Raw genomic sequence first — 25,631 nt, 5'->3', positions numbered from 1 at the left:
TTGCTTTACTATGATAGTGACTGATTTTTTTTATTCCCATCAAAACTAGAGGGCACGTTGCTTTGTTATTTACAGAGGATGTAAAAATGCAGTACAAAGTAAAATAGTAAAAATGAGGGTCTTTTTAAAACAGGGGTCTGTCTGCTCGGTTTGGTGCAAATGTAAAATATGTTTATCGCAAACAAATGAAAAATTTGTTACCAATCAAAAGATTATTAGGGTAAAGTCGGAACAACAAAGGCCCAACACTTGAGCCCCGGGGTGCATCTCAGGACTCTGTTACCCATGACTCATAGTTTTAGTGCACGTCAGTTAAACAAATTAAGCAACTTTCCACTTCACTTTACAAAACAAACTTTTACTTTTCCGTATGTATGTCACCCCCAACAACAAGTGCCCCTCTGGAATGGAAAAACTGCATCTAACCACAACATAAGAAACAAACTCCACCTGATCTTCTACTTACCATGAAGAAGCAATGCTTTTTCTGCATGAATTCACGTGAATATACATTTTACAACTAAAAGTTATTTTGCACATGTACGAGTGACTGGACCATCCTGTTGTCATCTCGTACCAATCCCAGGTCACGTCACTCTGTCCCATCTAAAATGTGGCTTTCTAATGAGCATCTTTTCCTAGCACTTCTTCGCCATCCGTTTACTTCGAAGTTCCTATCAGTTTAGTCACCCTAAAGAATACATAAGGAGTGCTAAACAATAATAAACCAGACTGCTTACCTCGTGTCCTTTCATCAATTATGTCCTTGACCTTGGGTTTCTCTGCTGTGCTTTTGCGAGGTTTTTTAGCTGGAGGAGGAGTGTAGGCTGCTGCTTCTGGCTCCACCCACATCTCAGGATAAACCTCTTTGTATGGGTTACGCTCCTCTGCGGCCCAAAAAATAGCATGCCATTAATATTTGGAGTAAACATATTCATTTGTTCAGGTAGTTTTTTTAGTTATACTATTTGTTGCCAAAGAAGTGTATTTTGCTCTCCTAAGGCTAAGAGCTATAACTAAACTAAGCATTGGTTCAATATCCCTTATTTTCAGAGGCAGTTACATCTTAAAAACCATTTTATGGCAGTCCCATTTGGTATGCTACCAGCTGGTTTTGCACTCAAACCATTACATCGCCTCAAACAAGTGCTTTGTAACTCTACGAACCGATTTCACAGTCTACTCATCCAACCTAACAACAAATCTGTTTGAAATGGCTCGGTCCAGGGGAAAAGGGATGTTGGAACTGGCATTGAAAGAAAACACCCGGAATAGGATAAGAGCTGACAGTGTCAAGCACTGACAGGGTGAACAATACAAACGAAAACAACATTTTAGGCAAGAGAATTAGTTCATGGCAACACATATTAGTGATAAATATAGTTCATATTCCTATAACACACTGGGAAAGGTGAATGGAAAAAAAAAAAAATCAGTGCTGGTGTTGAACTGTTCCTATATATTAATAGCTTCATTTTGGTTTCTTCTTACCCTCTGGCGGTTCCAAGCCCTTGGGTCCTGTGGGCTGAAATCCTGTCATAGCCCAGTCAATCATTTGCTTGTTCAGCATTTCCACTGATTTGGAGGTTTCTGTTTCATCACTGTCAGGACAAGCCACAAATGCTTTGCCTGCCCTCCTACTCGCCACCTACAGAAGGATTTTAAATATTTTGACTGAACCTCATCTTGAGATACTTGTGGTAAAGATGATTTACGACTTGTCATTTCAACGACCAGTATTTTAACAGGATTGGCATTCTCTCGATCAAACGGCAAAATCAGTTATTTGAATTCAACAAAGCCCTTGCTTTTACCAGTAACATTAAACCCTTTGCATCAATATCATACATTTTTCGGGATAGCGTGATGAGGAAGACTGATATTTAGGCTTAAAGTCTGTAGACAGTTTGGGACCATGACATCTTTAAATGTAAAATGTTAATCCAAAGGTTACACTTGGGATTGTTAAAGACCAAGGGCTCAATTTTACGGCCTGTTATTTTTTTCCACACGTAAATGTTGTTTGACTCACCTGCAGCACCTCATAGATAGCTTTTTTGTACATGGGCTGCTTATTGTAAGTTGGTTGGTGAAAGGCATTGTTGAAAGAACTTAAAGGCAATAGTTTCTCTACACAAACCTGCAAGAAAACATGGAGAATTGTCCATTGGTGTTAAATGATTTTTAGCAAATAAAACAAATTGAAGTGATTAACAAGTATATGGCGTTTAAAAGCAGGTGATCTGCTTTAATCCCAATTTTAAAAAAAACAACGAAGACAAACAAGTATTAATGACATTGCACCAGAGCGCTCACCACTGAGAATTTTCCATCTCCAAACCACATGACCCATCTGGTTCCCTCTGCCGCTCTGCTTCGTCCTGTCATCCACCAGGATACGATACGTCCTGGCCACCATGAGAAGCCTCGCAGTTTCCCCCAAACTAGCTCTCCGATGCCAAAACCGCGATCGTCCTGCAGCAACACAATGACAAATCATCAACTCGACGTTACTTCTGCTCATAACGCTGTTTTCACATGAATTACAGTCAGATGACAGGCAGAGAGCTGTGTCTTGGATTAGCGGATGGAAGCAGGATGTTAAAAATAAGGTGAGACCAACAAAGAATATGATCGGCAGGTAAAGCATTTCGCTATAAAATAAAGATTTCCCTTCTATTGAAAATTTAAAATTAAGGGCCATTAAATCATTTTAATATGAACTGTGATGGGAGGGCTACAATTAGTATTTGCCTTTCATGACAACTGGCTGTCATTTGTGTCTAGAGGGCTGAAAAAAGCAAGACTGTCTACCTTTGTAAGTCTACCTTTGGACACAAAATATTTTTTCAAAGTCTTCTACTGGATTCATTACAGCATCACCATAGAAACAAATTGCCATTCTTCTGTCATTTCGCTGCCCTGCTTTGTTTATTGGACTGTCTGTTTTTCCCGTTCCCATGACAAGGTGCTGTTATGTATGACCCTTAAATGTCTGTCCAGCTCTGTATTTGTGTGAGCGGAGGATCAAGTACAGACCTGATTTACCTCATACTCAGGTTCAGTGTCTGCAGACTTGGGGGATGTCTTGTCTCCTCCCTCCATAGCAACGGGCTCAGGGGTCGTCGCCACAGTGGGGGAGGCGGGGTCAGTAGGTTGTTGTTGTTGCTGCTGCTGCTGTTGCTGTTGCTGCTGCTGTTGTTGTTGTTGTTGTTGTTGATGTTGCTGTTGCAGCGACGGTTGTGATTGTTGTTGATACGGAAGCTTTATCTGAGACTGAGTGTGCGGCTGCAGCTGAGGCTGCTGCTGTTTTGAAGGCGGTGGGTGCTTGATTAGTGAGACCTCTTTTCTCTGGGTCTCGGTTTCCTTCTCCTTGTGATCCTTTATTGCGTTCATCGCTGACATCAGTTTTGCCTTTTTCTCTGCCTGAAACACAGTACAGTGAGAGAAGAGATGAGTTCTGAAATGACACAGTGTCTTAAATCAAGATACAGCAATTTCCATTGTTATAATTTTAACAATAAAGGGCCTACACTGAAATAAAAAACATTGGAGTACGTAGACGAGGACATTAAGTATATGAAAGCTTGTATTTGAGGATTAGACAAAATAAACCCCAAAAGCTATCTTTAAAGGCTCAAACTGAAATTGAACAATTGCTCCATTGCTTACTTTATTTGCCAAGTGCTCTTAAAACAAAATTGTGAAATAAAAAAGGACCAATTAAAAATCTGGGGCACTCAGTGAAGCATGGTGAGGCCAAGCATAAACATTTGGTATAATTGCTTTTATAGGCTATGTAATCTGGAATTTTGTGCCCCCCAAACTCTCAGAGGTACTGCCATCACCAAATGATACAATAGTAGATCATCTTCAGGAAGAGAGCAATAAGTTGACAATACTGGCAAATACAACATATTTTACATGTCCTGCTGAGACACTATTCTGCAATTCTATTGCTCACAGTGATGGAAACACTTCAAATAAAAAACTTCCTGATATTGAATGATAAAGTTTTTTAGTGTCAACAAAACAAAACAAAAAAATCTCATGACTTTCGTTATTCAAGTTTTTCTAGCTTTTATTTACTGCTTATATCGGTACCATTGAAAGGGGGCCTGAAATTGTGGGCACTTGAAAGTATTCAGAAACTGCAAAATGCTACGAGTAGATTTACAGATACACACAATTACAATCACTTGAAGTCTGCAGACAATATCAAAATTTCTTCCTTCTACCTCACAAGGACATCACAAAATCAAAAGTGTTTTCAATCAATTCTGAGAACAGCAAGAAAAAATAGAAAGAGAAATTATAGAAACAAAAGCAAATAAACAAAAAATAAACAAAAAAAAAGGAATTGTTTAAAAAAAGTTACCAGAAATTTACCTGACAAGTAAAAAGACGCAAAGAAATCATTGGAATAGGTTAGGTAGTTTTAGAAAATTAGCAAGAAATGTTGCTTTGGTGATGTCTGCTGAAATTATATACTTATAGATGAGATCAGTGATGCTATGTCCAATTAATTTAGGGCTTCTGGATGCAGCTTGTGGTGAATCAGCAATCTAGTATTCCACACATCATCAGACACATTGCACTTTGCAAAATAAAAGAGTTCACAAATATTGTGACATTCATTTTTCCCCATCATGTACCACATCTGACTCTTGGAGAGACTACCTGTCTTCTTGGCTTTTTAGGTGTTAAATGTTACGCTATAATCACCAGTCAACACCTTACGTTTGGTGCTAAGCCATGCTGGCTGTGAACGGTCTGTCTGCTGCGGCTGGAAATGAAGCTGAGGAGAGCAATGACAGTGAACCATAACAGCCATGATACGGCTGTAAAACCCAAACCTACCAATTGAGTTATTACCCTCTATAGGTTTGTCCTCTTGTAACACCTTTCACATCACGTATAGTCATAAAAAGTTTGATTAGTGCTGCTTTGTGATGACATGCATGCATAATGGTCCGGCTCGGCCGCGACTTAACAAAAGTCATATGGTATAATCTGTATGCCATAATGCAGGAAAGGTGGAATTCTGAACAAGATTTTATTAGGAACACTTCTAAAGCTCAACTGACAGAACCATTCAGCAATAAAGCACAAGTGTAGCACCTCACCTCCTGTATAGGTCTGGGAACCTTTGTAAACACGGCTTTATCTGGGACTGTGCAACCCATTCATCAACCGCAGTGCATACAGTGACTCTATAGTGTCCATAACGGCAGTGAGAAGTTCACTGGGTTTGTGGTACCTGACACTGAACCGCTAGGTCGATCAGAGAGGAAGAGACACAGCCGCGACATTGAGCCTCACACAGTAAATCCCCAACAGCTGCACTCATTCTGATGTCTCTTTCGCTCTCAAATCCACAGTAGGACTCACATGCTAACTTTCTTTTCTTTTAAACACACACGCACACACAGAGTACGTATCCGCAGCCCCATATGTAAACACGTGTAAGTCATACTATAGGCTCCACGTGAGAGCTCCACACAGCTGTGCTTACTTTCTGCGAGTCTTTCACAGGTTCTCAGGTCTCACGCATACTGCAAATGTCCGGAGCACGACAGGACGTGTGGGAGGAGGAGGGGTAAAGAAAAGGCACAAAAGACAGAGACTTAGAGAGACCAAGAGTGTAGCACAATCCACCATCTCGTAAACAATAGCCCCTTTAAGGGGGGGTGGTGCCTACAAGGCGCGGGGAGGGGTTTTTGCGCCAAAGAGTCGAACCATGTGCTCTTCAATCAAGGGGCTCTGCTGCGGTTTATAAATATCTGTACTGTAGCGCTGGGTAGATGGTTCAAAGCCCCCTCGGCCATATGTGTTAGGCCTCTTGGCTCCAGCGCAAGCACACTGGAGTTACTGTTCAACAGCCGGTGTGGATGTGTGGCTCCAGATGGCAAAAACTAACAAAATGTCAATTAAACTGCAAAATGGGAAACAACAATCCATACCCATGTGACGATGTCAGGCGAGAATCCCCGGGGGTAGATGATAAGAAATAGGCTGAGAGTAGCAGCAAGAGGATTTATGACTTAAGCCAGAAAAGTCTGTTTAAAGTCTTGAGATCTGAAAGTTGCAGAAATACTTGGGAGATTTCTACATGTGAACACAACACCTGGGCTACCGTCGCTGCGTTCACTTCGGTGTGTTTTGTGTCGCGCAATCTCCGAAGTTAATTCTACTCAGAGCCAATAAGAAAGTAACACTCTGAATGCCAGTGGGGGGAGGAGAGAAAGTACAGTGGCTATAAGAACCAGATATTTGTCTCTGGACTTTTTCCCAGTTGTAAATGCCCCCCTTTTGGGGGCCTCACAGTGTGTGTGCAGCTCCACCAGCAAAGCAAGCCCTCTGAGTCTAAAGAGAGAAATAGTAAAGGAGGTAGCAGAGACACAATGCGGTCTTTATCATTTACGCACGCCTGCCCGTCACTGACAGCTCCAAAATACCATCACTTATATCTGCTGTCACGCCGTGCTGAAGACAAATACCATCTAGAAGGGCACGCAGAGAACAGAGAGCTCCATCAAGACCGATGGCTGATCCTCACGTTCATCAGAAACCTCCCATTACAGCCTAAACGTGGACAACTGTGATCAAAGCAAACAGGACTAATTATTTTTTATCCATAAAAATGCACAGCCGTTCCATCATCCTTGGTCAAGATGTGCTGCTTGACAGATGTTTAATTTCATTCAGTCTAGTTGCTTTGCAGCTCAAGAATATAACCTCATGAGTAATTAACCTCAAAGCTAATCACGGAGCTGAGCTGTTCAGGTAAAGATGTGATTCGTAAACGAATCGCTGCTGCCTAGTAAAACACACCTTATCCTTCGAGTGCACATTCATCTCTGAAATGGAAAAGAAAAGAAAGGAACCCCCCCACGTATTAATGTTAATTGTTTACCATCGTTAGCTGCGTCACAGCTAATCAACAGGTAAAACTGTGTCGTGCGGTTAGCTTAGCTACACTGACGCTAATGGCAAGAGACAGTACATTTGCCACATGTGATTCTAAGAACCACCGCTGCTGCTCACCAGTTACAACATATCATTAATCCCTGGTTGTTGGGCAGACAGTGGCCGGTTGGAAAAACTGAATGCACAGCCCAACCCTAATATAGCCCAGGATTAAAAGTTTCTTCCTTGAAGGCTTCACTTCTTCAGTTACATAAAGTCATCCAAAAGTTTACTAATTATATGGTCGACAACAAAATAGTGATGAAAGAGATAGTATAGATATACTTTCACATCCACAATGGTTAGGTATATTTAGATGGAAAAACTTTCATTAAAGCCCACTTCATAAGCTTTACTATTAGATCAAAACGTATGAAATACTGGTAAAGCGGCTCAAATGTGAATGTCGTGCAAATTACAGGATTGATAAAACACAAAGTGATCAATTTTTCATGACAAGCCATGTATATTTTGATATCATCATGCATTCAGCCGTCTTTTAACGTCATGAAATACGACTGACACAATATTACAAACACTGGGTTAAATGGCATTGAAAAAAGCAGCTTCAAAACACAACATGAGTCAATTATTTATAAAAAAAAAAACTTTTGCGTACTGTAACGTGATACTCTATATGATTAGAGAACACATTTCAGGGCTGTAGTATTTGAATTCTTAAATAGGTGTAAATATAAACTGTCAAGAAAGTGTATAAATACAACAGATCTGTGGTGTTTAAACAACCTCACAGTGAAAACATCTACACCTTTTTTTTCCACCAGTCTTTAATGTGGATACAAAGGAAATCCAACCTAAGTTACTGTACTAAGTAATCGTGGGTTTTGTTATGGATAGAAGTAGAGTGAAAACAGAAGCTCTTTAGGCCTCTAGCAGAGTGTAGAGACATGTTGGGCGCACAATGAGGGATAATCTGACTTAGAGGTCTGTACAGCATGATACCCCGAGGGCTCAAGGGGTGACCGAGTACACTGTGAGACAGAAAAAAAAACAGAAGAGCCACGGGTCTCTGGGGTGTGCTGATGATACCACCATATCCATTCTGGGCTATAATTGTTCACAAAAAACATTACATTCATTGCGTGGCGTTAGCTATTTATAACACGGTAGCCTCCCAGCTGTCTATTATAAGGTCATTTTTCAAAAATTTCACAGCCTCGCTGTGTCTTGAGAGCCAAATTTACCGATGACGAGACGACACATCATTGTGCGCGCCATCGAAATCAAAGTTTCTTTTCGTGATGCGAACGTGACAAAGAGACTCCACACTGCGGGCAGGCTGTCTCGAATCATAAGAAGCACTGCGCGATCACCGACCCAAAAATAAAAGTTAGATGAAACAAACTTTCACTGAGCATTACTTCCTCACACGACGTGACAGTAAGCCTTTGAAGCAACACAAAAGAGTTTGACCTTTGAATGCAGTGGTCGCTCATGCGCAACAGGCAGGAGGGACACAGCAGGGACTGTTTTGTGTGATTGTTTGATGGATTATACATTGAGATACAGTATGTCTTCAGTGCAAAGATCTAAGCTTTTTAAATGATAAAAACCTCCTTAAGTTAAAACAGGTGTGGCGAACTCGAGATAAAGTTGCTACTGCATTTACGGGACTTATTACGGCACAAATCCCCACAAAGGTTGTCTCATTCTTGAGAGGCCCCTTATACTCATTGGAAGAGACAGTACAGACATAAGAATAACCCATAAACAGAAATTTGGAATGAATTTGGGGTGGGGTTGTTAAAACATGTCTTCCTGGTTTACTCAAAAATACTTGTAAATAGTTTTGAAGTCATCAATTCAGTCTTTCTACAGTAAATCTAATGTAAAATAGTGCAGTTTTATGTCAAGTAATGCTAGGGGGACTACAGAAACTAAAGCCAAATTTCAGGCAATCTCATCTGACCTAAAAAAAAAAAAATGTCTATCTGACATTTCTAGGCACTGCTATGAAACAGGAAATCGTTTCAGCACATATCCACCCCACGGGAAAAAAAAAACTTTTTTTTTTTTTTTTTTTTTTTTTTTTTTTTACACAAGCAACTTTTTTCCCCAAACACGGCGAATGGCTGCTCACTCTTCCTTTTTTAAAGAGACGGTATCCCTTTAAGCTGTTCGCAGCAGATGGTCCACAACAACTCTTGTGGAAATACCTGAAGTCAGCATATTCCCGTCGCTGTAAGCAGGCTAATCAGACATGCACACTATCCCCCTGTGTTATCAAACAAACAATGCAGTGCACATACCCATACATGCCAGTGCGCAAGCCTCATAATCCAGTGTGGGGCTCGAGTTTTTTCACCCCCACTCTCGGGGTAGAAGAGATCGCTTAAAAAAAGAAAGCATGAACATTTCTTTGTCTGGGAATTCAGGGTCAGGTGGTTGCCGACAGGAGTTCTGGTTGGCTAGAGAAGACTTGCAAAACGTTGGCAGCGAGCCAGGAGGCTGTCTTGCAAGCAAGGCCTGAAATTTGCTGCAAACCTCATCTTTACCCTCATATCCATAGCACAGAGTCATTTCCATAGCTGGGGGAGGGGTCAGGAGAAGAATGGGGGAGGGTTACAGACTGAGAGGTCCACTGTAACACAAGGCACATGAAAAAAAAAAAAAAAAAAGAGAGTCCATTCCTCAGGAGAAAGTGCAAGACAGCAGTAACCCTTTCAGCCACCATGTCCTCCCGCAGCAACACCCACGACCAGGAATACGACCCAGAAGAAGTCATGTTGCTGTTCAGCGAAAGGCTTTTGATGCCAAAACAAATCAGTCTTTGTGCAAATTATATCAAAGCTTGCCACATGCTCGATTGGAAAAGGGAAATAACGGGCACAGTTTACATCTTGCAATTGCACTGAAATCTCAGCCTTGAAAAAGACACTTGTTTGGGGAAAATGCACCTCTGTTTGGAGAATCTGCACCGCCTACTTCCCCTCGTATTTCATCTTCATTTCACAAACGGGACCCCGCATGTCTTGCTAATTTGGCAATTTTTCCTTACTCAAGACATTTTTATGGCACCTCCCTGAGCCTTTTCCGAGGGGAGGCAAGAAAAATGTTGATTCAAGGGGGACTCCTCATTATGCAACATATGAAGTCGTTCTACAGCTCATTATTGTGAAATGTCACATCCAACCTGACAAGGCAGTGTTTAACGATGAGCCTCAAATTAATGGTGCGTTGAGGTCAAATAAAATAATCCGTTGTTAGTTCATCAACAGAGAAATTGGGATTACAGAACAAAAAGATATGGTGACACTTGGTACCAATTGTTGAACAGATGTGTAATAATTGTGTGAATACATCAACAGCCAAGATTTAATCGCTGCTTTGATTTTATCACACAATATTTCTTTGCTCATGTGTCATGTAAACATCCCCCATTTCCATGTTTCTCATTTATTTGTTATCTATGCCGGCACAAAAGTCTCAAACGTGTCTGTGCTCTTGATCTTCAAAACAGTGTCAGCAAAGTAATGTCACCACTCGCTACTGCACGTGAGCCAAGCGTGTTTGATTGATCACTTTTTTCGGATGAAATGGTCTCTTAATGTCTCGTGAAAGATTCGCATGAAGCCAAATTAATTTTGCAATGACACTGCTCTGAAATTGCAAACTGCATCAAGAAGCTCGACGCTTACGTTGCAGTTGTTAATTTGTTGTCACATTTCTTGTTCAGGCAACAGACACAACAAAATGCTGCAAAGGAACTGGTTAACAGAAAGATGTGTTGCTCCTCCAAACCATCAAGGATATTGTCTTCACCTTCTTGTTCAAACATCACTCTGCTTCACAACACCGGTGTGTTATTGCCGCACACAGATTGTCTTATAAGAGCGTGGGGATATTTACTGTGCTTTCAAGTCCAACTTTATGGCCCTTTACAATCTCTGAAATAGTTATGTTATCACTTCGAAGGAGTAAGATGGTCAGTGAGACAGTAGGTGATTACTTTTACCTCCAGTCTAACCCACGTGTCATGCAATTTGAACTCTATTAGCATTAGGCCCTCTATCTAGACGCGCTCATTTAACAAAAAGAGTATCGTGTTAAATAATTATAATAGACAAATATAACTTGCATAAGCAACTGTACATTGTACAAAGTACATTCTGTATTGCGGTATTAAGGTCATTTGCCCATGCAGCCAGGTATAAGGTAGTACTACCAAGGCAACATTTTCATTATAATCAAAAAAAAAAAAAAAACAGTTTCTTCAAGCGATTTCAGTGCTTAAACAGCTAAGCTGGAGGAAATGGGACAACACGCCTTTGTAAGTAAAGATTCTGCAGTACCACTGTGACAATCAAACCCCCACTAAGATGCTCTACTGAAACATTAGAAAACACTACGGTCACAATACAGCCACAATTCATGATATTATAGTTTTCCAGTTTCTGCAACGGAAGCATGAAGCGGAAACATAAAGATGACAATGTTTTAATGAGCACTACTTTGCATTATTTAAGCTGCCTCTTTTACAGAGACACCAGACCCCGGACTACCTCCACCAGATTTCCCAATGAGCCTCAAATGTCAAGCCCCAGATCCAACGCACTGATTTGAGTTTGAGTTCTGCACAATTTGACCTGAATCGAAATAGACATTTTGGATCAGTGTCCGGTGTTATTTTATCGGGATAAATACCACACGATGCAAGGTTTCAAGGCAGAGCGTATAAGCACAATTACGCAAACCAGTCTCATTGCATTTCAAGGTACTTTTGGGCTCTGCTGGGATTTGAGAATTCAAACTTCCGTTGCTGGGGCAGCAATGGATAAGTTGTTGATTGACCTCGCTCTCTATTTTGATTCTGTGCCTATTTACGAGGCATAAAAACGATCCCGAACTTGAACAAGCTTTCTTAAGAGGGGCTTCTTGACATTGTCAGCTCTAGAGGGCTAGCAGGTCTGTTCCGCACGGAGAAATTTAATTTTCAAATACCATTACTAAGACATCTTTTCAATCAAAAAAGAAGAGCACAGCTCAGTATTATTATGGATAAATAGGAAAGTATAGTTTCGAGGGATTTGGATGCACCAACCCCGTAAAACGAGTTCATCAAGACATCAAACGTAGCCAGAATAATGCAAATCTAAAATTACAGCATTCAACAAGCATGAATCCTGTGAAGGCATTTAACAGATGTGATCAGCACAGCTGCATGTGATTTCTCCTCTGCAAATACAATAGAAGAACAAAAAGTCAGGAAATGCAAGAGCCTGACTGAGCAAATAGCCCTGGAAATCCACTGAAATGCAAGTGCCCGACTGAGCAAATAGCCCTGGAAATCCACTGAAATAAATGGTACCTTTATGAGATATCAAATGACCCATCAAATACACTTGGCCGAGAACACACCGCAAGCTATATCTTAAACCCTAGCAGCTGTAGTCCATGCCTGTCATTCACCCTGCAGTCTATCATCCCCCTGAGATGGTGGCTGGGACAGAGCTGGTGTACTCACCTCCATCTTCCACTTGGCCAGCCACTCCTCTCTGGTCCGCTTGCTAATGTAATAAGGGTCACCAGCCTGGAAGGTTATTCTGGGCATGGGCCTCTGACGAAGGCTGATCTCCCAACCAACTCCCCCTCGCAGCCTCCCTCGACCTCCCTGTTTAAGGTGTTGAAAGAAAAAGTTAGCTACTTGTTTTTTGATTCTTCCTTTTTTTTTCTCCCAAGGAAGTATCCAGATTTGTTGCAAATCTGTAAATCCAAGGTATCAAGAGCCTGTGAGACAGCCTCAAGGTAACAAGTAAGTCATCTGCAGTTAAGACAATGGGGTTGCCCAATTGCTGAGGAGGTGATGACTCTCATCTTGGTGTGTCATCTGGCCCTGTAAGCTCGTGACTGGTCAGCCAACCAAAGGTGATGCCACAGTAATCCCTACCAGCAGCAGTCTCATGGTCACTAGCCCCAACTGATACGAGAAGCTCCCAAGTGTATTTGACATTTCAGTTCTATACACCATTAGGTACCATTTCTTTCACAAGTCCAAAGGCAAAAGACACCCATTTTTATGGACCTTGAAGCAATGTGACTTCGAAAGGTGTCGAGTCAAGCAATGGTGTGGGTGCGTGACACTAAAATGTTATAAAATACAGTACTTTGAAATCTGAATAATACATAAAAAATATTCAATCATTTTATGTTTTGTAAAAGCTTTCTTTTTGGCCGGGTAATTAGGTGAGAAGGTGGTTTTCCGCTCAACTTGCCCTTTTTAAAATGTTTTTAACCCAATAGTTTTTCTCAATGCTCTGCGTAAGAATAAGAACAACTTTATTTATTTATCCCGAAGGAAATTGTTGATGTATGAGTGTATGTATATGTATATGTATATGTATACTCATATGTATGAGTCGGTTGAGTGCTACTCGCTATTCTGTTGCTCCTGCATTGCCTTGTTTTGTTTGTGCAAACCATTTTGAGGCGTGCCGTACAGAGCAAACTCTACAAGAGGTACGTTTGCTATGTATCAACATACCCCATTTCCATTCGTCAGAAGAACCACCATCGCTCACTAACATTTAGCTTTGGACTGCAGCGGAAATGTACTTATCATTCATTCTCGGGTTAATTGACTCAGCAGTAGTCACAGGTATTTCCAGTGCCTACCTCTGAGTGGCACTAATGGACACAAAGTTGTGGGTGGATATAGTAAGTACTGCCCCCTTTTTAGAGCTTTGGTAACTTTTGCTACTCTTTGTCACCTCTTCCACAATTCTGCCTCCATTCAACCTGTGCTCATAAATCTTTTCACTTCATATGAAATTGAAAGAGACTGAGGTGAAAGATATCAAATAAAACCAGCGTCATAAGTTCCCATGCTACTTAAACAACACTTTAAAGAGAAGTTGTATATGCTCTGATTTGTGCTGTTTTCAGTCCTCACGGTATGCTTAGTTGACTGGGTAAATACTGAGTGGACAGATATGGTTTGATCAATTGTTCTTACGCGGCAAGAAAGTGAAGAGGTGAATTTCCCAGAGTGTAAAATTATTCCTGCACAGCTGCAATTATGCAAAAAATAAACAAAAAAAAAAACTAAATCACGCACGCAAAGCATCATTCAATTAAGAGTAATTGTCTGAATAAAAAAGGGAACTTTCTAGAACAGTTGAACAATTTAGATGTAGTAAGATTTGATATAAAAACAGTCAAGTGATTTTGCATCTGTTGAATCTGCACCATGTTATGTCACGCTGGAAAGTAGGTGCGTTTTCAAGTTGTGGCGGGATTTGTCACCCCAAGAAGTGAAACAACAGCCCTGGCAAGTGTAATACTACACCACAAGATTTATGACAGCCAGAAAGAAAAATCCAACACGCACACAAATCTTACCTCAGTCTTCACTGCATCACTCCCGTCCTCCTCCTTGTGCTCCACATCTAGAGAGAAGAGAGCAAAACAATGGATGGCCTCAATCATTCACTCTGTGGAAATGGCCACATCCTTGTATCTGTATTAAACTTAAGTGACCTACCATTTATTTATTACCTCATAATTTTCACCCTTCACATCATCACATTAGCAGTGCTTGGAGTTCAAACTCATCTGGGATCATGGGAGCTTGTGCACTGAGATGCTATGTGAGCGTTTGATGCAACCCAGAAGGTTCAGAGTGGCTGCCCAGGTTATGATGAGTGTGGAGAGCAGCCAGGTTTACTTTGGCGAATATCACACTTCTGACCTTATATCCCCCCCTCCATGAGAGAGACAGCTGGTTGCTATTAGCATAGCCCGTCCCACACTGCTGACACTGAGCCGTAAAGGCAACAACATAATGCCTTACTTCTGCGACTGTGGGGCCATATATAATCTCCCTGCCAATCTCCAAAGCCTCAACAGGTTCGAGACATGAATTTTGAGTTTCGTTGCAGTTGAGTTATGTAGCGCAGAAGATACTCAGAAGCAGTCATTGGCCTAAATTTGAAACAGATAATTATGGCAAAGCCTGTATGACGTGCTGGGCCATGATTCAAATTTCCAAATGCACCTATTAAATTGGCGAGAGGAGTTAATTTACTTACAGCTGATGTCATTAAAGAGCAATTTTCAGTACATGGAATTTGATCTATATGATTACATCCGCCATGTAGATCCTATTTGCAAGACAACAACAATTGTACCAGGCTGAATTTCATGAAACTTGGGCGAGGAGAAGAACAGCTACAGTAAAAGAAAGAGCCAGCTACATTTTGAAACAGGTCTCAACCTTGAAAATAAACCCTTCTTTTATGTCCTGACTGGACATGATAGAACAATAGGCTGGAGATGTGAGAAGACATACGATGTAAAGTACACTCGTCTGAAAAGTTTCCTGGCATGTTTGCCCATTTGCTGATTCAGATCACACCTTCATCTAGAACTAAAGATTCACGTATTGAAACCGTATATGCATGAATAGATTTTACAGACTGACCTGCCTATTAAAATGGCTGATTCCTTATGGTCTTACAGTATTACCAGCTATGTTAAATGAAACAGGTCAAAGTTTGCCCATCCTAGTGAACACACCTGCAGGCGTCTCCTCTCTTGCTCGCATCACTTTGTTCAGCGTGGTGATGATACATCTTAAGTTAGTCATTACTCGAGTTTTTCTGTAATGTACTCGCGCTAAAACATGTTGCGATTTGTAAAACATGTTTCCTACACCGGCAGTTTTCAAACTCACGCTGTGTTTGTGGCTGCAGCAGTGTTTTATTCACCATGTGCGTTAACCACCATGATAATTGTTTGTAAATTAAACCTGCATCAGATCAGTTCTACTGCTGGAGACTTCTGGACCGTACTAGTCACCGCTGATTTATGTGGAAACTGGTTGGACTGTTGTTCCAGCCTATTGAGGTGATCTCTGGAGACTCGAGTCTTTCCGCAGCTTTTATCAATAAAACTTTTTAGTATTTATTTTTTAGTAACTAGAAAAGATTGCTTGGGAAATGAACTTTCAAATTTGTAATAACGTAACGCTCTCGAGCTATGAACTGTGTGTTTCCTTTGCAAAAATAAGAAAACTGCTTAGTTCTTTCAGCATTGAGTTCACACAATATTGCTAATATAGCAAGACTACAAATAATCACATCACATGCGACACTATATTAACCACATTGCCCTTTTTGTTTCTAAGGTCTCCAAAATCCTCAGGTATCAAAGGCTAATCAAGCTCAAACAAAGTGAACTGTATCTTATTACTTCACTATATTCTGCCGTTCCTTCCTCTGTGGTGAAGAGTTTGCTATCTTAAAACCAGCTGTGTATCATTACAATGTGGACAGTGTGTGCAAACGAACAAAGTTTAACTTCCACCCCCATCTTGCCAGCATGAGCTGAACTAATTTACCAGTGCTGCAGTTTGAAAAGTGCATCGTACTTCCTCAATTTTCTGTGCCCACCACAACAGACATATCAGTCCCTTGCCATACCAAAATCGAGAACAGCCTGTCCAACATGTTGTCAACCAAGGCCAGCGGAGAAAACAGACGCACGAGTGACCGTTACACAGACAGTGTTTTTACACAACACTGCTTCCGGAAGTGCCTTGGAAGTATTACGTCCGACGGTGTCAGCTTGTTTATTTTTACCACGCTGCGATTCCATGACTTTCCGTTTGAGGTACGATATCTGTCTCTCCAATAACTGTCCGTGTCTGATGAGTAATAGGGCCTCGAAATCTTCTTGGACTGTTTCTTTCTTAGAAAGACAAATTTCTTGGCATGGGAAGAAAAATGCCTAAATTTAGAGTACATCGCAAAACCACAGAAGGGGTTCAGGGTGAACAATTGAAAATAGCACAGAGTGTATTTAGACACAATAGAACACCTTCTTTTAAAATGTCTTCAATAGAAATCTTGAGTCGGGATTTCCCATTAACCTGGCCAAGTTTTAGGATCTGGAGCTCGATGACAATGAGGGCATGTTATTCATTCAGCATTGTTTTCCTGTGTTCAGCAGAGCTTACAAGGGGTTAGCCAGGGAGCATGGACACCACCCAACTGAAACACTAGCAAGGGAGTCAGGATTCATGATTTATGAAACTTTTTTTTTCGCCCTCAGCAGCAGCAGAAAAACAGATAAGGGAGCCAAAATCAGCTTGATCACAGAAGCTCAAACCAACACCCCTGTATTACATGCATGATGTTAAGCTCGAATATGAGCAACTCTGTTTGAATATGAGAAAGCTCATTTGGGCTACACAGGAAATTACTATGATATGATGAAGTCTGTTTTTTCTCTTCATTGATATACTTTGTCTCAATATACATGTAACAATACATAATGTGTCTTCAAAGCACAATGCTCAAAAGAGAAATTTAATTTAATGATTGACTTATTAATGCACTGAAATAAAGCTGATACAGAGCGCGCGCACACACACACACACACACACACACACATATGTACAAGTCAACAGTTTGTGGGGATTTTTTTCCTGCTGATTTCTTCAATATAGTTTCTGGCGAATTTCAATGTACTTTGTTAAGAATTTTCCAATTATGACATACATACAGTGCAGAGAAAATTGTCAGTAATACAATGTATTATGACTTTTAATACTGAAAATTTCCCCATAGTCAGTATGACAACATTATTTCACTTTTTCTGAGATCCAGTATATCAATATTTTGGTCGGCCCTTATTCTAAGTGCTACTACATCAGGAATATACAAATCCTTCAGGCAGCTGTACCCTGCATTAGCATGATGGCACAGCCTGAGTAAACATTTCTATCTGCTAAATGCAGGCTCAGACGCTATCATAACACTTGCAGCCTGAGAGGCTAAAGACAACTTTTGATGGCTTGTTTTCTTCACAGCAAACACTAGCTTGTCAGTGAAGGACCCTATAGACCTGTCCAAACAATAGCCTGCTCTCTTAGCAGCCTCTTCAAGTTGGTTCCATGTGTAGCAAAGAGCCACCCCCCCGCCCCCGCCCCCCTCAACCAATCCCCCACCCCCAACCCATGCTCTGTTTTTTCCATTCCTCTTTCCTGGTCTCCTCTTCCTCATCGGGAATAAGTGACTATATAACAAATCGGTGAGGCGGTGCGGACTGCCAAGGTCACTGGGTTTGTGAAGGCGGCTGGCTAATGTTGCCCACAGAGAGTATACGTTGCCAGTTTGACTGGGTTCCAGCTCTCGTATTGCTGGAACTCAGTTCCCCTCCAGCCGGAGCTCAAATCCTTCCTGTGCCCTCCAGATGGATAACAGAAACCCTGTTTAGCTGGCTATCGATCCATTGCGCTGCCCCCCACCAAGGTCTTTCCTCTTTGAGATAAATACAATATTCCCTTTTCGAACTTTCGTTGGAGGACTAATATTTCCTGCCGAAAAAAATGTAGCGAGGGATAGCTCGTCTGCATATTTCAGGTAAATACGAACATAAAACAGGTGCAACAGAACATGGCGTGTTAGCACCTTACAGAAATAACACCGGGCCGAATTATTGTCGTTGGGATGTTTTACTGATGTAATCTCAGTTGAAAGTCTGTGTGGGCTTGTGTTTTTAAGGCACTTTTAAGGCACTCCTGCTGTTTACACTCATAATCCTGTGCACCAAGAACGCTCTGAAACATGCGAGAGTGTGCTTTTTACTCTCTCATTCCTTCACGCCATTTTGATATCCTGATTGCCAATGTGATCATTTAACCCTCTGAACCCCGACAAGTGGGATAGTAATAATAATACATTTACAATCAAAAACACAAAAAGAAGGTAAAATTCCAAAGTATGTTTGCGGTTTGAGCTTTTAATGGGTCTTGATGATCTTCTAAGTGTGTTGTGTGTGAAAGATGAAAAGTCTCAGTTAAAAATAAAAATGTGATGAGTGTGTGTAACAAAGCGTTTTCCAATATTACTAATATTCACGTGCAATTGTTTTTCTGGTCTTCCCCGATCCGACAAAACTTTCAGCTCGTGTCTAATGAAGCCATTGTAAGCGTATAATATTGCAGTTTTACAGTTGAGACGAAAGGTCGACTTTTTCCTTGTCACTATGGTCATAGCAGTGCAGGAATTTACATTGCAATAAGAAATGAGCCCACAGTGAGTAAAAGTGTAAAAGGGGCGAAAATCAGCCAGAAACCGCTTGAGGTTCAGTGGGTCAAATGCTGTTACGGTGAGTCATTGAAATCAAGCTTCACTTGAAAAGCTGTATGTGCAAGCAGCATTTTTAAACGCTGCAAGCACAAAATTATCTACTTGGGATTGTAATCACACTTGCATGTGTCTGCCGATGCAGGCCTGCAGTCTTGAATGAAAAAAATGTCACCGACATCTGTTGCAGGTCTTGTGGGGCTTGTGAGCGCAGACAAACCACTCATTTGAATTTTCTGCACGCGTCTCTTCTTTTACTTTGTGGCTTAAAGAATTGATGTTCCTACTTCTGTTATTCTAAACAGTCTGCTGTTAGTTCATCTCTATAAACACTTTCTACAGATGGATGCAGAATCTGTGGGCAAGGGACAGGAAAAGCAAAAGAGGCATTGTAAGTTCCTTGCAGATAAACAGTCTGCAGGGAAAGAACTGAAAGTCTCCAATTATACGACAGCAGTTTAGCTTTTTAGCTCATCTGCATTCATGTGTTATTTATGAAGCAATTCTGTTTTCAGCCTGGCAAAGACAGTGACGAATGACGAGTAAACACGGCGGTATCGTTGGTTGTAGCTCTGGTCCTACATCACGCTGTGTGCGAGGTTCAAACGAGGCTGTTGTCACAGCCTTGCGTGAATTCCCGTGATAAATTTAGGAAGCTCTTCTCACAATGTGGCTGCTGCTAAAACAAACATCTAATAGCAGACCAGTGAAAATAAAGTGTGGCGATTCAGAGTTGATAATACTGCCGGCCAATGTTTAACTGACCGGTGGCATAGCTAGTGAATCGCCCGGTTTATCATCAGGCGCCACACACATCTGAGATTATCTAATAGTGAGAAGCTTATGAAGATTTCAAAAAATACTCGAGTCTGTTTGACTTGAAAATGCCATCTCATCTAAAATCTCTCAAGTTACCAGTCAGGCCGTAACGCACAGATCTTGGCTTCGCATCCACTGGCCAGCGAGGCAATGATTTAAACCACAACATTAAAATGAATGAAGTTACAGTCAAAAGAAATGAACAAAGAGATTTTACTCTATGATGAAGGTGAATTAATTTGCTGTGTATATTTAAAGTGTCATGGAAATGACAGATGTTCGTAAAAGCGGTTACTTTAGATTACTGTTGAGTACACTTATACGTACACCGGAGTGCACTTAAATACACTTCAATACGAGCTGGACGTGGACCAAATAAATGCAGTGTGAGTTGGACTCCAGAGAAGAGACTGTAATTTAGCACTTGTCCCGACAGATTAACTCCTGGGAGCAAATCATGTTGAAATCTGCTTCGCATTTAGAAAGACACCTGATTATCACTTTGTTTTGACTGTTAAGACTATAGCAGGAAATCTAAATCATCATAATCGTCACTTGGTCACATTTTCTGCTCCCTTGGCTTTGAGTCCTCAAATGAAAATGTACTCATCCATTTCAGAGTAATGAGCAATGTGACTACAGCCGAAATGTTCCATTTAACTTATTTCCAAGATTATTTTTACATAAATCGCTTGTTCGGGGGACAAGATGCTTTGTTAGGTAGACTCTGATGGAAGTCAGGGATGTTTTTTGCACAATTATTACATTTACTATCCCTGTCCTAGGGTGGATCATTGTTATGTTTTACAAACACTACCTATCATTTATTTGTGTATTCTAGATATTCGGTGGAATTTTATTTTGTTTGGTATTTATTAAGTTTGTTGAGTTTTTCTTGTTTAGCATATGCTCTAGAATAATGACTAATTTTTCCTCTTTTTTTGTTGCTTGCTTTTTGTAAGCAACACTGAGATATTTGATGCATTTTTCACAAAAAAAAGGCCCCTGCAGCAAGTGAAAACAAACAAGGTCATCCCGAATTATTACTATGAGCAAAGTTATAAAACTTAGAAACACAAATCAGGTGGAAACAGAAATCAGAACCACTTAGTAACGAGTTCTGGGCATGGCGCCATTCACCTGGCAGGGGCCCGGTCACAACAGAGACCTGCTAGCTCCCAACAGAGGCTCGTTGCTGGGAAACCATTGGCTCCTCCCCGAATTTATTTTCTGCGCTCCTCATCAAGGTCGGCGCCGATGTCGCCGGGGCCGTGAGGTGTTAGAGGGACACGTGGCTCAGACGGAGAAATTTAAAGCTAAAAAGCAGGGGTGGGGGGTGGGGTGTCTGAGCGATACGGTTAATCTCCATCTCGGACTTAAAACTAACTGTCAGCGCTGCTCTATCCCGACAAAGCCTCCCTGATTTATCGTCCTCCCGTGTTTGGATTTTACACTGTGGCTTGTGCAGATTCAGAGCTGTGTGCCCAGATTTGTCGAATGCAAAAATAAAACTTGTTTCATGGAATTTCGAGAAAAGAAAAGGGAGCATTTTTCAACTCAGCAATGTAACATCACCATTCCTGCATGAAACTTCCACGGCTGCAATCTAGTACACTTATTTTTTAAATATTAGTGGCATTAGTAATATATCAATCAGATTCTAGATGTTTTTTCCTTCTTCCAAATTATCTTAAATAAAACTTGACGACTGATGCAATACACCGTAGTTCAAAATACTCAATGTTGCAAAAAAAAAAAGAGATATACACACAAAACCTGTATGTGTTTTTTGATTTGTAATATCCAATTGTATTACCTACATAGTTTATTTGTGCTTTGTATAAATCGATAAAACTGTTTCCACCGCCTGGCAGGCTGGGGGTGGTGTGCTACACTGTCACGGTTGCTTTTTTTTTTCTTTCCTAGAAACTGTGCTTTCTTCTCAGTCACATGGTGCTGAACATTCAGTTTTCACTGAGAGACTTTGGTGAGCCACACCGAAATATTCAGAACGTGAGAAATGTAGTACACACCATGCCTAAAGAATGGCAGACTGACTGAAATGTCAGCCAGAGGAATTTATTGGTCTCATGTGGTTGTATTCATATTGACTACATCTTGGCTGATATGAAATCTTAGAGGATCAATATTTTAGCTTAGAAAAAAGCAGATTAGTTCATTGTACCTACATTCCACACCACTGGTTAAATACGAGCAACTATTTCGATGTTGATATTTAGCTGAACCTCATTAATATCGATGTCAGAACGTCAAATGGCAATTATGTGATTAAGATTTTGATGACAGCTGATGTCATCAACTAATTGGAATCTAAACATATTGTTTAGGTGCAACTAGTTAAACAAGTTCTGCCTGATATATTGTTGACACAGTTATTGTTTAGTTTAGTTTTTCTATTTTTTGAGAACTTTTCTTGCGCTGTCCACTTCCTGCTGAGCCGTTGAAATTTCCTCACTGTGGGATGATTTAAGGAATATTCTATTCTATACCTTCCAGACATGAACATTTTGAACGTCCAAACAACATAGGACTTTTTCATATATCTTTTTGAGGACGTCTAAATTTAACTTTGGATCTGTGCATCATTTTCTTCCTTGCCTAAAATCTAGTCTTTCCGAAGTGTCTAAAAATTCAGATGGGAGTCTTCCTGCCATTAAACTGACAATTTAATTCTCATTGAACGCCAAAGTTTCACTGTTTTCTGGCAGGATCTTGACGATAACAACTTTTCCCTGCAGGTCAGTGGTCAGCTGATACATCGGTATTAGGATTGGGCTCCTCTAAAAACATCAGTAATAGCCCAAGAGGTCTAGTGTTCATGGGGTGTGATTTAAAAATCCATAATTTGATTATAAACAGCACAAGCATTGTAATTAAGTCTGATTCACTCGGTCGTCCCTTTTCTCTGCAGCCCTGCACAGCAGCATGAATGCAACAGTTTCAGCCCGTATTAATAATCCTGGCAGCTGCACACACCGACTCACTCTGACATCCATTTGCAGTTCATTACTCAACATCTTGTATTCGTCACTGGCACAAGTCTTTCACTGCTAGATCCACGGAGAACACTTCAAAATACAAGCGGGGAAGCCAAAACTCACATTTCGTCGGGCGCTCCAGTTTCCGCCTCCCTCGCTTCTTGTGCGGCGTCGCCAGGCTGTCGTCCCTCTCTCTCTCCGAGTCCTGGTCGTCCCGGCTGGACAGAAATCCGTTCTCCTGGGAAGGGCTGAGGCTCTGACCCTGGGAGCTGTTCTCCGCCCGGCAGAAGGAAGGCTCTCTGAGGATCCCGTTCTCCACTTCCCTCCTCTCCTGTTTGAGGAAGCAGGCATCGGATGTCCTGTCTCTGTGCCCACCCACATCTCCATTGTGGACCTGTGCCACGGACGGCTTTCCCATCCCAGTGTAGCTGTTGCTGCCCGCACTTTCTTTGAAGGCGCTGCAGCTCTCGACCTGCTGATGAAGTGGGGGTGGAAATTTTAACTTCCTGACAGCTTTTAAAACCTGGTATTATTTTAGCAGTATGATACAATGTGATGCTTTGAAGGCATTAACCCCGGTTGTGCTTGTCGGCGATAATGACATATCGCACAGCGTAGTCAGCTGAGTAATAAACAAAACCTTTCAGAATTTACGACGAGCACGCTTGGAAAAAAAGGTTGCATGAGTAAGAACTATAAAAAAAGTTGGCGCTATGACAGCTAACGTAAGTGCTCTTCTGCTTCTGCTCTCTCAGTGAGTTATTTCGCAGAAAATATGAATTAAAGAATTAATCTATTCCCACTTAGATAAGCTTAATTTCACCCCCGGAGCCTCCGCAACTCGATCAAGAGCGAGTGTAGCTCAAGTTCTACACTTATTAGCGGGGAGAATTCTAGCCTTTCCCATTCAGCTCTGTAAGACTTCAAAGCTGAGCCAGTAATTCTGTTGTACAGCCATTAACTTGCAAAGCGAGGAGGGGATTACATTACAGTTCATCAGGTACACGGCTGACTTTCCTATAGTTGTGCATTCTTCATTACAGCAGCATGGAAATATGTCAGGAATGTTGGCTGTTTGGCAACTGGGATGCGTTTTCAGTCCGTCCGGAGTGAAACGCCCAGTTTAACTATTTCATTCTACTCCTCAACTAGAGCAGACTGTATAATCCAGCTGCTTGCATTCTGGGTGTTGAACTCATTTTACTCAGTCTCGATATGAAGGTTTAAGAGATTGTGAACTGAGCAGTGTGTGTCCTGATACTGTCTCTGCCGCTGACTAAAAATAGCCATAAAACGTGGGCTTTTTTTTTTTTTTTCAGACAAACCCATTACTGGGTCACTGGGAGCAGAAAGTGGAGCGTGTCTTGTGAGATCAGACTGATGATGACAGCAGTGCCGAGGGCTTCATCTGCTGCAGAAAAGGAGGAAAAACCCTTTGCATTTTAACAGTACTGTCATTCTGTGCCAGAAGCTTAAAGGTCACATCTTACATTTTTCTCTATTTTATTTGCAAATTGAAGTCATATTTCATTTCAAAATAGGAAAAATAGGATGAAAAACTGAAAATAATAAAAATAGAAAAAAAAAAAAAAACTATTCATTTGGATTAATCCATCTTCAATTTGGGTTATTCTTAATGCCTCAATACTTAACCACAAAGTAAAGTTTTAAATTAATCCACGTCTATTTTTAAAATACAAGTCAAGAGCCTGCTTCCTGTTCAACAAAAGTGAATATTTCCTGTTTCCTTTTTCTTTCTATGACAGGAAGTTATATGTTTGGGTTATAGACATTTAAACATGAAACTTTTTAACCATTTTCGGACATTTATGGACAAAAGAAACAACATCTAATTATTTTGCAACGGAAAAGCAGAATGAAAATAAATACATAAAACAAATGCATTATCTGCAGTGTCCCCTCTAATTTTCTTTCTTTCATCAAGGTGATGAAGTTGAGCTGCACATCAAGTGTGGACTGACAACGTCCAAATGTTTTTTGAGATTTTCTGAGGAAATAGCTTATAAATCGTCCCGCAATATGTTCCAAAGACGTAAAAAACGTGAATGCAAAGTATATGGAGCAAATCTTCGGTTGAAGAGAAAAAAATAATACTCCATCACAAAACAAAGCTATTTTGAGCCAAACTTAAGAATTCCTCACTCGCCACAAACCAAATTACTTCATTACTGTCTAACCGAGAACAAATTAACTGTAAATATTTAACAGGGCCTCTCAGACAAAGAGCGGCGCTCTGCTAAATCTGTTTGACACAATGAATGAAAACAACAAGCTCAGCCAGATTATTTCTGACTCAGTTCATAACTAGAAAAAGGTTGCAGTGTGTCTGTCTGTGTGTGTGTGGTGTGCGTGTGTGTGTGTGCACACCCAACCAATAATACACTCAAAAGCAAACACAGGACATGCTCACCTCACACACACTCAGTACATACACACTAGCGCGCGCACAGAAACACACACATTCACTAGAGGGATTACGCAACAGATTAGTGACCCAGTGAACTCTGCACGGTCCCTGCCAGAGGTCAAAAGTCAGAGTCAGAGATTCAGGGCTGCTAAGGCAAACGGGCAGAGAGAGGTCAAACAACACACTGACTGCCAAGTCCCAATTTACTGCTGTTGCAGGTCAACTCGCTCAGTGGTGCTGCGTTACAGAGCGCTGGATTGTAAAATGGATGTACTTATGTTAAATATTAAAAGCTTTTAACAGGTG

The 25,631-nt window shown here is 41.0% G+C and overlaps 1 protein-coding gene and 1 long non-coding RNA gene across 12 annotated transcripts in view; one reads left to right on the top strand and one right to left on the bottom strand.

Moving 5' to 3' along the window:
* Window positions 1-25,631, bottom strand: part of dnmt3ab (DNA (cytosine-5-)-methyltransferase 3 alpha b) — a 51,761-nt gene that overhangs the window by 13,714 nt on the left and 12,416 nt on the right. For 3 of the 11 annotated variants that reach the window (XM_086157180.1, XM_086157221.1, XM_086157189.1), the window contains 8 exons: window positions 23,021-23,372; window positions 14,329-14,375; window positions 12,455-12,601; window positions 3,040-3,426; window positions 2,317-2,475; window positions 2,033-2,140; window positions 1,492-1,648; window positions 741-887 (listed from right to left, as the gene is read on the bottom strand). In XM_086157180.1, coding sequence (XP_086013306.1) covers window positions 741-887; window positions 1,492-1,648; window positions 2,033-2,140; window positions 2,317-2,475; window positions 3,040-3,426; window positions 12,455-12,601; window positions 14,329-14,375; window positions 23,021-23,372 — 1,504 coding nt within the window. The remainder of the gene's footprint in view (window positions 1-740; window positions 888-1,491; window positions 1,649-2,032; window positions 2,141-2,316; window positions 2,476-3,039; window positions 3,427-12,454; window positions 12,602-14,328; window positions 14,376-23,020; window positions 23,373-25,631) is intronic. The other 8 variants (XM_086157206.1, XM_086157230.1, XM_086157214.1 and 5 more) reach the window with 5 other exon arrangements.
* LOC147237990 (uncharacterized) lies at window positions 22,954-24,490 on the top strand. Its single transcript, XR_015106968.1, has 2 exons — window positions 22,954-23,423; window positions 24,217-24,490. It is a non-coding gene; the product is annotated as an uncharacterized LOC147237990 (long non-coding RNA).

The sequence above is a fragment of the Fistularia commersonii genome, chromosome 1, assembly GCF_037954325.1.
Source record: "Fistularia commersonii isolate RoL2024-O1a breed Wild chromosome 1, RoL_Fcom_v1.0, whole genome shotgun sequence".
NCBI classification, from domain to species: Eukaryota; Metazoa; Chordata; class Actinopteri; order Syngnathiformes; family Fistulariidae; genus Fistularia; species Fistularia commersonii.
This window is presented reverse-complemented; position numbering and strand designations above follow the sequence as displayed.